A 14,545-nucleotide genomic window follows, 5' to 3' on the forward strand; every position below is an offset into this window, starting at 1 on the left:
TATCATTAATAATAACAAAACTATCATTCATCCATCTATCCATTCATTCATTTATTCATTCGTTCGTTCATTCATTCATTCATTCACTTGTTTCATTCAAATAATGTATAATTTGACAGAACTAAATTATAATTAAAAAATTAAATTCAAATAATTTGAAATATTATTTTGATATTTTTTCAGCAGGAGTTTTATAGCCAGTAGAGTTTTGTCGGTAAAGATTCTGGGAACAGAAAAGCCGGAGAGCGTTGAAAACGGTCTCAACATAACATTCTATCATAAAAGCGTTAGTACGGCATAGGGATAATATAATTTAAAATAATATATCATAATTTAGAATAATATTACATAATTTAAAATAATACAGTTTCTGCGTCTGTCAGATCCTGATTTTTAAAGAATAATAAAAAAAATATAACATAATTTGAAATAATATAAAATAATTTAAAATAATATAACATAATTTAAAATAATATAATTTAAAATAGCATAATATAATTTTAAAAAATTATAATATATTATCAATATTTATTATGTTATATAGGTATAATAGATTACGACACGTGTGCTAATTTTAATGTGAATTATTGTAAGTTTATTATTATTAAATATTATTTTTAATAATTATTTTTATATAATATAATTTTATATTTATTTATTAATTTACCTTTTCAGCACGTTGATATTGAAAACATCACAAGGATATGTGTCTTTTGGAATTTTAGCATCGGAGAAAAGTGAGAATCCAACCATCCAACCATTCATTAATTCATTCATTCACTCAATCATTCATTCATTCATTCATTCATTCATTCGCCCATCCATCCATTATCTATCCATCCATCAATCCATTCATTCATCCATTTCCCAGTGGCAACTGGTCAGAAGATGGTTGTAGAGTATCATGGACCAATGAAACGATGACCAATTGTAGCTGTGACCATATGACGAACTTTGCACTTTTAATGAGTGTCGACCAGCCCAACTTACTGGACAATATCATAATTGATACTATATCTCACGTCGGTTGTATCATCTCCATTGTGGCTCTCATGCTCACTATCATGATCATTGCTGTTTCTTGGAAGTAAGGAAGAATAGCTTTTTGTAAAATTATTCGTTTTTTATATGCTTAACTATTCATTTATTTATTTTTCCATCTATTATAACTCATTTACTCATTCATTAATCAATTCATTCATTCATTCACTTACTCATTCACCCACTTGTTTATTTATTCATTTGCTCACTCAGATGGGTGAAGACGTCACAACATTATGCAATCCTCATTCATTCATCCATCTATCCATTCATTCATTCACTCATTCATTAATCAATTCATTCATTCATTCACTTACTCATTCACCCACTTGTTTATTTATTCATTCGTTCACTCAGATGGGTGAAGACGTCACAACATTATGCAATCCTCATTCATTCATCCATCTATCCATTCATTCATTCACTCATTCATTAATCAATTCATTCATTCATTCACTTATTCATTCACCCACTCGTTCATTCATCCGTTCGTTCACTCAGATGGGTGAAGACGTCACACCATTATGCAATCCTCATTCATTCATCCATCAATCCATTCATTCACTCATTCATTAATCAATTCATTCATTCATTCACTTACTCATTCACCCACTCGTTCATTTATTTGTTCGTTCACTCAGATGGGTGAAGACGTCACACCATTATGCAATCCTCATCAACCTCTGCCTGGCACTCACCATGGCTAATGCTATTTTTATTGGAGGAGTTAATAAGACGCAACCTAGAGTTTGCTCTTTATTTTGTTTCGTTCATTCATTCGTTCATTCATTCAGTCATTTGTTTATTCATTCATTCGTTCGTTCGTTCATCATATATTCACTTTTCATTAATGTATCCGTTCGTTTCTTTGTTTGTTCATTCATTCATTCATTGTTTGATGCTCATTATGGCTAATCTTATTTTTTTGAGATGAGTTAATTTATTAATTAACTCATCCATTCATTCATTCATTCATTCATTAATTCATTCATTCATTCATTCATTCATTCATTCATTCATTCATTCGATCATTTTTTCATTCGTTTTTTTTGCTTGTTTTTTTAATTATTCATTCACTCCATTTAATTTATATAGCGCCGTTTTCTTTATGTTTAACAAACATTCGGAGTTTATATGTATAACGCATATTTTTTTTATTAAATATACATTTTCAACTTACCAACCAAACTAACCAATCAACCAACAAACTAATCTACCAGCCAACCAACCAATCAACCAACAAACCAAACTAACCAATCTACCAGCTAACCAATCTACTAACCAGCCAACCAATCAATCAAATATAGCAAATAAAACGTTTCGCAGGAGCTATGCATAACAATAGCGGTCCTTTTGCATCTCTTCTACATGGCCGCATTCTTCATGATGCTGGCCGAAGGGGTCCAGCTGCTCATCTACGTTGTTCATGTATACCATGCCCAAAGGAGCAAAGAGACCGCCGCCATTATCGCCAGTGCTTGGGGTAGGCGTGGCTAATTATGTTAATTTATTCATGTACCGATTAAATATGTTAATTTATTCATGTATCGATTAATTATGTTAATTTATTCATGTATCAATTAATTATGTTAATTTATTCATGTTCTGTTTGGTCGCGTTAGATTATTTACGGTCGTGTTCGGGTCAGTTTATCCATGTTTTGATGGCTCGTGTTAATTTTTTCATGTTTTGAATAATTATGTTAATTTATTCATGTTTTGTGATTATTCTTGCTAATTTATTCATGTTTTGGCACACACACACACACACACACAACACACACACGCACAATGCCATTCACAGATACAGTATGTGAGAAAATAAAACATCTTTCTTATTTCATTTCATTATTTCATTTTGTGGTATTTTATTTTTAAACCCAAGCCTGTGCCATCATCATAGTAGCAGTTTCATTAGCAGTTACAAGGACAGCTGGTTATGGAAACGATAAAAAGTAATGGATTTAATTTTAATCTATTTTTAAAAATTAATAATGATTAAGAATATTTTAACCTATATATATATATATATATATATTATTTCATCAATGTCAGATATAACAAAGTTATAAATTGATTCATAATTCAAACTTCTTTGATTGAATTACGGTAGAAGTCAATTTTTTTTGGGCACAATCCATCTATCTGTCTATTTGTTCCGTTCCTTCTTCAACCAAACGCAAAATTTTCAAATTTTTTTTTTGTCTTCTTCGTTACGAGTTTTTACTAGTTCAAACTACGAAGCAAACAAAATTAACCAGACAAAGCCTTCACTGTTTAAACAAACGATGATCTGTTGATACGTTGGTCTGTCAGACAAGCGAATAGCTTCATGGGCCACCCGAGGTAGAAGTCTGTTGTTGTATGAGCCGTCGCTTCGCTTACTGCCGAACGGCGGGTGTAGTTTGTTGTATATAGAATGCTCCGTAGTTGTCCCATGGCCAACAATGTTTAGTTATCTCCCTCCTTATCTTCATTATTAATAATTTCGAGGTACCAAGCAACTGCTGACCACCTACGACCAACTTCAAAACTTCAACCTCGTCAGTATACCAAGGTGCCAACAGTTACAAATCTCCCCACTAACTTACCACGTGACTTTATTACCCCTGAGCGGAAATGCACTGAACTCCAACTGCGATCTTTGCAATAGTTTGATTCGTTTCCCATTTCACCTGTTCTAACCCTGACACTTCATTCATTCATTCATCCATTCATTCATTCATCCATTCATCCATTCATTCATCCATCTATTCATTCATTCATTCATTCATCCATTCATTCATTCATTCATTCATCCATTCATTCATCCATTCATTCATTCATTTATTCATTCATTCATTCATTCATCCATTCATTCATTCATTCATTCATCCATTCATTCATTCATTCATTCATTTATTCATTCATTCATTTATTCATTCATCCATTCATCTATTCATTCATCCATCTATTCATTCATTCATTCATTCATCCATTCATTCATTCATTCATTCATCCATTCATTCATCCATTCATTCATTCATTTATTCATTCATTCATTCATTCATTCATCCATTCATTCATTCATTCATTCATCCATTCATTCATTCATTCATTCATTTATTCATTCATTCATTTATTCATTCATCCATTCATCTATTCATTCATTTCATCATTATTTATCCATTCGTCCATCCATTTATTTGTAAAAAATTCATACGCAGGTATAGTTTTAAATAAATCTCGTTAGAGATTTTTATTCATTTATAAATGTTTGAAAATTCCCATTAATAATGGCAAAATAATTAAATAATAATAATTAATAATTACCTATAATTGCTTATAATTATTGATAATTATCACAAATTCGACTTGTAGTTGCTGGCTGACGGGGACTGGCGGGTTGATGTGGGCCTTCATAGGGCCAGCCCTCTTCATTATAGCCGTGAGTTTATTATTACTATTATTATTATATGTTACTATTATTATTATTGTCGTTCGTTTTTTACGCACAATAGATAGATTGACGAAAATCTCTTGTTTTCGAACCATATAACCAAACGCTTTCCCCATACGGCTATTTCATTGTCATTATATACTTATTACAATTATTGTTGCCATTATTATAATTATTATTATTATTATTATTATTATTTATAGTGAATGATGGTTTTAATGAGATTTTTTTCTTTCAAAAGGCTAACATGATGATATTGATGGTGGTTCTGAAGAATGCCAGTCGAGTTAAGCAAGCCGCTGAGAATCAAGAAAAATCACCAAGGATTAAGTTAGAAACGTGTTTTTGTGTGTGTCTGTCTGTGTGTGTGTCTGTGTGTGCGTGTTTTTGTGCGTGTGTGTGTCTGTGTCTGTGTGTGAGAGCTGTCGCCTGTTTATTCATAATTCTGTAACTACATGCTATTCCCTCATTTAACTTTTGAAAAAAGGTTTAAAAATCCAAAATTATCATCATCTTTCATAATTTCAAAACATGTACACACACCCAATAAACCCACACGCACATTCTCAAACTCACACAAATACACACACACACACTCAAACTCACACACACATACACTCAAACAAACACACACACACACACTCAAACTCACACACATACACTCAAACTCTCTTTCACACACACACACACACACACACACAGAGCCACGATATGGAACATTCTGGTTATCAGCCCTCTCCTTGGGGTTACGTGGGTCTTTGGTGTTCTGTCCGTCAGCCATCATATGGTAGCATTCCAGTACATATTCGCCATTGTTAACTCCTTGCAGGTCTCACATCCTTTGAAATACTTTTTTACACTTTTGAGGAAACGCGTTTCTGTGTTTTATTTTATTAATTAATCAATCAATTAATTTAAATTCGATTAATTTACAATTTATGCGAATTTCTGAAAAAAAAAATATTAGAATTGAAATGAAGTTTTTTATTTTTTCTCACCAAAGGGCTTGTTCATTTTCATATTCCACGGTCTGTGCAGTCAAATTGTGAGCTTTATTTTTTATTTTTTGAGTTTTTTATTTTTTTTTTAATTAAATTTATATGTCGTCTAGGAAAAGACGACAATAGATAATATAATATTCAATTATTATTACTATATTATAATTAATTATTAATATATAAATTATTAATTACTTTAAAAAAAAATAAAAAAAATTTTTTTTAAATTTTCAAGAGGTTACGCAAGAAGAACGGGACTGGCATCTTTGGCAAGAAAAGTAGCTCACAGGAGAAAAACTTCTACAAAAATGATCGAAAAATTCAGTCAAACTCGAGCCACCACCACTCAAAAAACAACCACAACAACATCCATAGCATCAACAACAACAACAACCACAGCAATTTCGGTAGTAGTGGTAGTTGTGGTGGGGACGAAGCCGGCTTCAATTTTAACGATCTCAAATCAAAAATTTCTCAAACTTCTGAAGTTTTTACTACTAATCCTTATTACAAGCCAAAATTGCAGTTGGATAGTAAAGCGCTCGATGAAGATGCTCTTGATAATGAGGATGATGATTTTGTTCATCTTCCGGCTAGGTGTACACCCGGAAGCCAAAGTACACAGTGTACTTACGTCAATAATAGTTAGAAGGATGGAGATGTACTTTGAATGTTTTTTGTTCGTTGTTATTATTTTTCTTCTCAGTGTTGTGTGCGTGTGTGTACGTGCGTGTGGTGTGTTTGTCTGCGTGTGTATGTGTGTATGCGTGTAAGTGTGTGTGTGTGTGTGTGGTGTGTGGTGTGTGTGTGGTGTGGTGTGTGTGTGTGTGTGTACCTTGATTTATTCATAATTTTCAACGTTATCTCTGGTCAGATTGTATAAAATATCGATGTAATTATTTCATCTTTAACATCTTTAAGCACATTGAACAGTTAAACATTACATTAATTAATTAATCAAATTAATTAATCAATTAATTAATCTAATATACATACTCTGATTTGCCGGCTAATTTTAAATGATATTTCATTAACGTCTGATACAATGTATCAATAAATGTTCTATGTTTTGGTAATACTAACCTATACATACCTCTCGTTCTCTCTCTCTCTCTCTCTTTTTCACCCTGTCTCTCTCTCTCTCTCTCTCTCTCTCTAACTATCCATTATATATATATATATATATATATATATATATATATATATATATATATAGATCATGACGGATATATATCATGATAGATATCGTGATATACAAACATGTAAATATGCATTTAAAAGGGAATATATAAACGCAAATCAAATATAAAAATGGAAAAAGTTGTCTCAATTTTTTTTTTTGAAATAAATTTGAACAAATCCGTTTTAATCGGATAAGATGATTTCTGAGAGAAATTTAATTTGGAGATTAATGAAAAGAAATAATAAAAAATAAATACGTAAAAAATAATCTTATAAATTATAAGAAGCAGAAGTTAAACGATGCTAAAATCGTTTTAATCATTTTGAGATCTCTTTCCCTCTCTCTCTCTCTCTCTCTCTCTCTCTCTCTCTCTCTCTTTCTAACTTATTCTTTTCTATTTTTTGTATCTTCTCTCTGTTTGATTTTCTTCTAAACACTCCCTTCTTAAGTTCGTCCCTATCTGTCTCGCTTTCTCTATTTTTCTTCCTATTACTCTCTCCCTCTCTATTTCTCTCCCTCTCTCTTTCTCACTCTCTCTCAGGCCTATGTAAGGAAAGGAGCAGTTAATGACAAAAGAGTGACTTCACCACGGATTAGCATGGCTCGAATTAGCAAGAAACTGATTTAAATGCTAATTAAAGGTAAGATAGAGAGATAGATAACAACAAAATAGAGATAGAGGTAGAGAAAGAGGGGAAAACAACAGAGTAAATTAAAACAAGAGAGAAAGAGAGAGAGGGAAAGAAAGAGATGAATCTTCTTTAAAACATCAAGTATCTCGCCAACGATATATCAGTTTGAAATCTTTCTTGCCCTCTCTCTCTCTCTCTCTCTCTCTCTTTCTCTCTCTCTCTCTTTCTCTCTTTCTCTCTCTCTCTTTCTCTCTCTCTCTCTCTCATTATTCAAATACATTTTTAATTCATCTCCACCAACCATTCAAGGAGCTGCTGTTGATCATTAATTAGTGATGTGTGGTTGATATAAAAACAGACTTTTGTCAAGCCATAGAGTTTGTCGTCTGAGAAATACCAGAGGTTTCTATTTTTCGTAATTTAATTTGAAGACTGTTTAAAACTTAAAAATATAAGATTGTGGTTTTGTTAAAGTTATATAAAATAAATTAAAGTAACAATTAAATTAGTGAGGCACAAGAACGCACTGAAAATCAAATTAATTTTAACGTATGTAACCAAATATAACTATTTCTAATTTATATTGAACTGAATTAATTTGCAAATTCGATTGAGAGAGAGAGAGAGAGAGTAAAAAAAGAAGAAAAAAAGAAACAAAGAGAGAAATTTAAAAATATAAAACAACAAAGAAAACAAAGAAAAAAATGCATCGAATCGCGGTTCGTTTGTACGCTATCCTCTGTCTCACGCTATTTTCCGCCGTATTTGTTTCGTCATCATATACCCCGAACTATGACGCAATACTCTCAGGTTTGTTGTTTCATTTCTTTGCCATATTTATTGTTTTTCTAATGACGTCATCATGATAGGCTATTTTTCAAATGAGCGCTTTAACGTTGAAGAACCTTTAAAGTTTAAATTTGGTTATCCGTATCAACAGCACACACACGCACGAATCTACTTATAGTATGCGATAAGACAGGGATATCTTTGCGTTCGAACCTCGTCACTGCAACACTGAAAGAAAAGAATCAGGTGGCCGAACCACTACACCATTTCACCATATATTAAAAATTCCAGTTTTAATTTTTTGCAGCCGAAAAGAACTCTGAATACGATTACCCTAAGAGGTTACACACGTATTTTTAAATATTATTTATAATAATTTTCTAAGATTATTATATATTTAATTATATATATATATATTTATGTAAAAGTAAATTCTCTTATTCTTCTTTCCATCTTTCTTTCTCTGAGTCTCTCTCTCTCTCATGTTCAAGCACATGGCTGAACATCTGTGCGTAATTAATGATGCCATGTTCTCTATTTACGAATTTAATTGCAGAAAAGTTGAAATAAACTAATTTTACTATTTAGGCAAACTAGTTTGCTGTTGAAACATTTGCTTGTATCTATTGCAGCCTTCAACAATGGAATTTATTATCTTTTTTCCTTATTTATACTTTTTAATTTAACAAATTTTCAAGCTGAACAATGACTTTGGGATATATTATGTTTGAAAATGTATCCATCCTGAGTTTATAAGGCACTAAGATAAGGCTTATCAATTCTCTCTCTCTCTCTCTCTCTCTCTCTCTCTCTCTCTCTCTCTCTCTCTCTCTCTCTCTCTCTCTCTCTGTCTCTTTCGTTCCCTCTTTTACTCACTTTCTCTTTTTTTCCTCTCTCTCATATTCAACGTTATACGATTTGTTGCGGTCTTATGAATAAGATTATAAAATTACTTTATATAAGATAAATTTGTAATATATAGTTCTATATAATTCAATTTCCACTTGAATAATACAATCTTTTCATTATAAATAAATAATATATATAATATATAACCATTGATTAAAATGACGAACATTATTTCTCCACCTATCCAATCAAAAAAGACAAACAATTTAACAGATATTCCCCAAATTTTCAATCCAGTAGCGAACTAACGGTCACTGAGCCGACCGACAATAGCCTATCGGAGTGCGTGAGTGCGTGCTACGGGACCGCAGCTGAAAGCTGCCTAGCTGAATGTCTGCTTGCCGATAGGAACAAGTTGGTTGTTGTTTGTAATTAGGTGGGCGTGGATTTTGAGCTGTGTGGAATGAAGTTCCGAAATAAATATTTCCATTAAAATCGGTGTGTGTCGCAAGTATGTGTGTGTCGGGCTTAGTTCGACCAAATTCCATAGAAACATTTTTTGAAGGGTTTTTTAGCGTGGAGGTTTTTTTATGTGGAGACCCGGGGTCATTGGCCATGTTTTAAATTCGACCTTGTCTCTAATGTAACCTTTTTTATGAATTTGTAGTTATTTAGGTTGTTTAAATAAGTTATATATTAGAGTTATTCAAAATGTTTGGGAGAATAAAGAAAAGAAAATAAAGTACTAACATTTTGAAAAATTCTAATATCTAACTTATTTAAACTAACTAAATAACAACAAATTCATGAAAAGGTTACATTAGTTATAAATAAAAGTTAAGTTATTATTTAGCTCTTATTTATAATCCTTAGAAGTAAAAATTTAATAGTTGAAGTTCTAGCTATCCAAGCATTAAAAAAATTCAATTATAAGAACCATAATGATTAATACAACTCTCACCTTTTTTAGCAGGCAGTTGGAAAAGTCAACCAGAAGACTTACTCACAAGACGACGACCAAGAAATACGAAGACGACAAAATGGCCAGCCAGCACCGAGTGACGTCAGCCCACAAACGAACATACAACGACATAACCTACCTGTGCCTCAAGTACCTGTGTGGTCAGTATCAGCCGGGCTCTCTCAATGAGATTTGGTGTAGAAATTATAACAAGTGTTAACCGGCCCGAGTTGGATGGACGACAACATTTAAATATTATTTACTTGAAAGATAATTCATTTGAAATATAATCTATTTCAAATTTAATTTATTTGGAATACAATTTATTTGAAACGTTATACCTACTGATTCGGTATTATTTATATTCATTTGTGCACGATTAAAACATATTTAGGTGATTTTATTTGGTAGAACTAGTAAGTTATTGTTTGGTAAGATTTTATTTATGAGCAAGGGAATCGGTTTAAAACTTCACGAAAAAATGATTATTTTGATAAAAATGAGAGATACAAAAAACATAAAAATGCATATTTTATTTCATAAATCCTTAAACAAAGGACTGTCAACCAACAAAGGAAAAGTACATCTCTGTTCGACATACTTAGCAACATTCAATAAAACTTCTTCCTTGAAGTTTTGCCCTATCAGCTGCATTCCTATCGGAAGTCCGTCTGAAGAGATCCTGGTTGGGACTGAGATTGCAGGGACACCTGTGGGATTCGTACGGAACGAATGCCGCGATCAAAATTATGAATAAAACTGGAAAACAAAACTAAACAACTAAAAAAAGAACCACAACCGACCAGCGAGGTTTACAGACTGAGTGCAAACATCCTGCTCAGCCGTCCTCGTCCGATTGTCAGCCTTCGAGAACCAACTGTATCGCAGGGCAGTACTGAGAACCGTTGGCGTCAGAAGGACATCCACACCGGATTTGTAGACGTTGACGAAGTCGTCGTGAATCAGGCGTCTGATCTTTTGGGCGCGTATGTAGTATTTCTCCTGGTTACTGCAAAATGTGAATTGCTCAAGTCGAAAGCATTCTTCATATATTCTTACTATATTCTTACTATATTACTACCGTTTGGGGTTATCGTAAACAATCGTCATTTATGAAATTAATCCAATACCAACTATCATAGAATATATAAAACGAAACCACAAATTCCAATGCAGACACTGTAAATAAGTGATGTAACAAGTGAATTGTCACATCTCTTTCATTTGCATGAAATCAAATATTTTCTAAAATTTTACTTTTTAAGTAGGAAATAATTTCCCGCCAATATTCTCGACCTGACGACGTCGTTGAAAGCTTCGCGTCTCGACTGCGCGTACATGGCTTCTGTGGACTTGTCGTTCGGGGCGCGATGCCCTGTGACGTCATGTTACGCAAGTGTTCATATTAATATTGTTACAGCTACAACTACAACTACAAGTACGGCTACTGCTGATGCTGCAGCTACCACCACTGCTACTAATACTGCTATTATAAATATTATTATTATTATTATTATAACAATACAAAAATTTCAAAATGAAACAATCAAAGTGAATGAAAAAAGTAAGCAAATCGAGAAAAAAAAATTAATAAAAAATTGTCCAAAAAAAAGACCGTATCGAAGTCCGTCGTATCTGGCCATATTGGAGGCCACATCGGCAGTGCATAGCACATGATAGCAGCGTATGGAAAGCTGCGTGTGGGGTAAGGAAACCTGGACGACGCGGGCACCATCTAGCTCCATTTGGTCAGCTAACTGAGTCCAGCTGTCTAAAACTTCGGGGGATAGACCCGGACAATGGTATTCCTGTGATTGGTAGATAATACGATGCGTGTGTGCGTGCGAGTGTGTGTTGTGCGCGTGTGCGTGCGTTTGTATTGTGCGTGCGTGGGAGAACCTTAGGTATTCCAATTGTTAGTCCCTTGATAGATGGCTGATCCTGAAGAAGAATGGGCTTGTAGTCCTGTGTTACTGTTGTTGAATCGAGTGGATCGTGCCCTGCCAAGCTGTCTGTCAGTTTTAATTTTCAAGTTTAATTTTTAATTTTTTATAATTTTCTATTGACAAATCTGTTAATTCATTTTCCCAATTTGGATGATTAGGTTTTCACTTTTGTTTAATTTTTGTGGGGATCCAGTTTTAAAGATTTGTAAAAGAGACTTGCACATTTTTGCTTGTTAGAGGAAAAAAAGATTTCATTAATTTACATATTATTTTCCCTAGATATTTCTACAGACACAAATTAAAATATCTTTAAATACCAACAAATACCGATACAAAATAGAAAAGAAAAAAGATAAGGAAGAAAGAGAGAAAGAGAGGGAGAGAGAGAGAAAGAGTATGGAGATTTCCACGCCTAGCAATACAACTCATTTCACAAAAACCATGCAAAACTGCACAACTCACTAAGAACGAGCGTGACGTCATCGACATTTCTTGCAATGATTCCCGGCACATCCATAGAGTTAACGAGTGGAATGAGGCCATGCCGGGATAGAAGACCGTAGGTGGGTTTCAGGCCAACCACCCCGCAATACGATGAGGGGTTTCGCGTCGAGCCCCCCGTGTCTGAGCCCAGGGCTCTAGGGGGTGAAGATTATTTTATCATTACAGTAAGATCAATAACGAATGATAATAACACAATTATAGATGTGGTGGCTTTATAATTGAATGTATTTTGTAATCTGATGATTTCATAAGGAGAACAATGAATGAACGAACAAACGAACGAACGTATGAATGAACAAAGGAACGAATGAACAAACGAACGAATGAATGAAGTGTATTGCTAGTAACGCCGTCTAACGCAAATGCGGCTCCGACGGCTACTGCAACAGCGCTACCACCGGAACTTCCACCGGCGATGTACCACTCATCATCATTATCAACATTTTTGACGTTTTTATCATCATTTTTATCATCATTTTCCCCCAATTTATCACTAAAACATTGGCTAGATGTGTTTAATTCTTTGTTTGTTATGTCTATTTGTTCTTTGCTTGATAATGTCAAAATATTTATTTTTGGGTGCTTAAAGTTGGATTTTATTGGGGTAGGATATTTCCACGGGTTTCTGACGGGACCAAAAGCGCCATCTACGGAGCCACACCTGGGGAAAGATTTAATTTATTAATTTACTTATTTATTCAAAAATGTTAATTTATACCTTTTTACAACAAAGAATCACAATCAGTTTGCATGCAATAAACATAGTTTTAGTAACTCGATTGGATTTTATGCATGCATTAAAGCACAGATAATAATAATAATAAATTAATATTATATAAAATATAATGATAATGATTACAAATAATAATAATAACTATAACTGGAAAAAACTTCACCCCATAGCAAATTCATCCATATTGGTTTTTCCCACAATGATGGCCCCCCGACTGAGTAACTTATGAACCACCGAGGCATTGAAGGGTGGAACGTAATCGGCCAACATTAGTGATGCGCATGTGGTTTTTACATCTTTGGTACTAAAATTATCCTTCACAGCGATCGGTATTCCATAGAAAGGGTGTGTGGATTCTTCGACTGCGTGTTGGTGAAGCGAATTAAAAAAAATTTATTTTTAAATTGAAGAGTGTCAATGAAAATTTATGGTTTAAGATATGTGTAATTATCATTATGTTCTCTTTCTTTCTCTCTCTCTCTCTTTTTGTTCTTTCTTCTCCATCATTGTAGGTGTCTGTGTGTGTGCATGTTTGTGTCTATGTGTGTATCTGATATTATTTTTATACAATGTCTATATTACAAGATACACTTTTTTTCTTAAAAATTTGGATTAATAACTTTCCCATTTATAAAAATCATAAAAAATTATATTATAATCATAATTATAACAGAAAATTTAAGTTAAGATTAGCATTGATTAAGGCATACGTATTTTAGACCTCAGGGCACAAATCTTTGGTTTTATCTAATATAAATTTATTAATAATCACTTTTATTATTTGATTTTTTCAATTCATTTTGGAGATGTTCAGCTCTTTTGAGGGCAGGCTGAGAAAGTTCTGTGATGAACATGTTCAGATGCTTTAATCTGTTCATCCTTTTGATACATTCTGAACATAGCTCCTTGATAGAGAGTTCTCCACGCTTTATCAGCACTGACACCTGGAGATAATTACAATTATTAATTAGTCATATAATTTATTTTATCAATATTTAAGCTTCAAACCAAGAAAAAATTCTACTAATCGAATATTAGTAGAATTATTAGTAAAATATTGGAGAATATTACCAAATAAACTTTAATTAGTTAGTCATATGTGGTAAATTGTTAAAAAATCTAAAATTAAAAGTTTAAATTATATTTGTGAATAATTTGTTAATAATTATTAATGAAGGATAAACAAAGTTATTAAAGTTGAAAGTCATGGACTCAAAGAAACTTGGAAAAAGTGCATTGCAAATTGTAGTTTGTAATGTAGTACATAATAACATAGTAGTTAGTAGTAGCATGTCACACATGTGCACTTCAGGATTAAAAATATTTTAAAATATTCTTTTTTCAGATTTTAATATTTTCAATTCCCTGACCTCCGATATTTTTTTACTTAACATAACAACCCAATAATTTAATAATAAATAAAGATTAATAAAATGACTTTTTATCAGAAAAACTAGAAGTAAATTTGTTA

At 32.7% G+C, this 14,545-nt stretch overlaps 3 protein-coding genes across 3 annotated transcripts; 2 read left to right on the forward strand and 1 right to left on the reverse strand.

Annotated features, from left to right (window-relative positions):
* Window positions 1–869: 869 nt before the first annotated feature.
* On the forward strand, window positions 870–1,091 carry HELRODRAFT_82971 (hypothetical protein; the record flags this gene model as incomplete). The annotated part of the gene is made up of 1 exon (XM_009022976.1): window positions 870–1,091. A coding segment is annotated over one exon (222 nt), but the record flags the coding sequence as incomplete, so codon positions are not given.
* A 6,905-nt stretch (window positions 1,092–7,996) lies between these two features.
* HELRODRAFT_175556 (hypothetical protein) lies at window positions 7,997–10,111 on the forward strand (the record flags this gene model as incomplete). The annotated part of the gene is made up of 4 exons (XM_009022977.1): window positions 7,997–8,102; window positions 8,389–8,422; window positions 9,204–9,344; window positions 9,901–10,111. The coding sequence occupies 4 exons, from the start codon at window positions 7,997–7,999 to the stop codon at window positions 10,109–10,111; spliced, it is 492 nt and encodes a 163-aa protein (XP_009021225.1).
* Window positions 10,112–10,312: 201 nt separating this feature from the next.
* HELRODRAFT_113130 (hypothetical protein) lies at window positions 10,313–14,545 on the reverse strand. The gene is made up of 10 exons (XM_009022978.1): window positions 14,445–14,545; window positions 13,847–14,018; window positions 13,238–13,436; window positions 12,700–13,002; window positions 12,300–12,475; window positions 11,791–11,903; window positions 11,507–11,699; window positions 11,149–11,266; window positions 10,695–10,900; window positions 10,313–10,601 (listed from the first exon to the last, which is right to left on the reverse strand). Exons 1-10 carry the CDS (start codon window positions 14,466–14,468, stop codon window positions 10,429–10,431), a joined length of 1,677 nt encoding a protein of 558 aa, XP_009021226.1. The 5' UTR covers window positions 14,469–14,545; the 3' UTR covers window positions 10,313–10,428.

This window comes from Helobdella robusta (genome assembly GCF_000326865.2).
Source record: "Helobdella robusta unplaced genomic scaffold HELROscaffold_34, whole genome shotgun sequence".
Lineage (NCBI taxonomy): Eukaryota > Metazoa > Annelida > Clitellata > Rhynchobdellida > Glossiphoniidae > Helobdella > Helobdella robusta.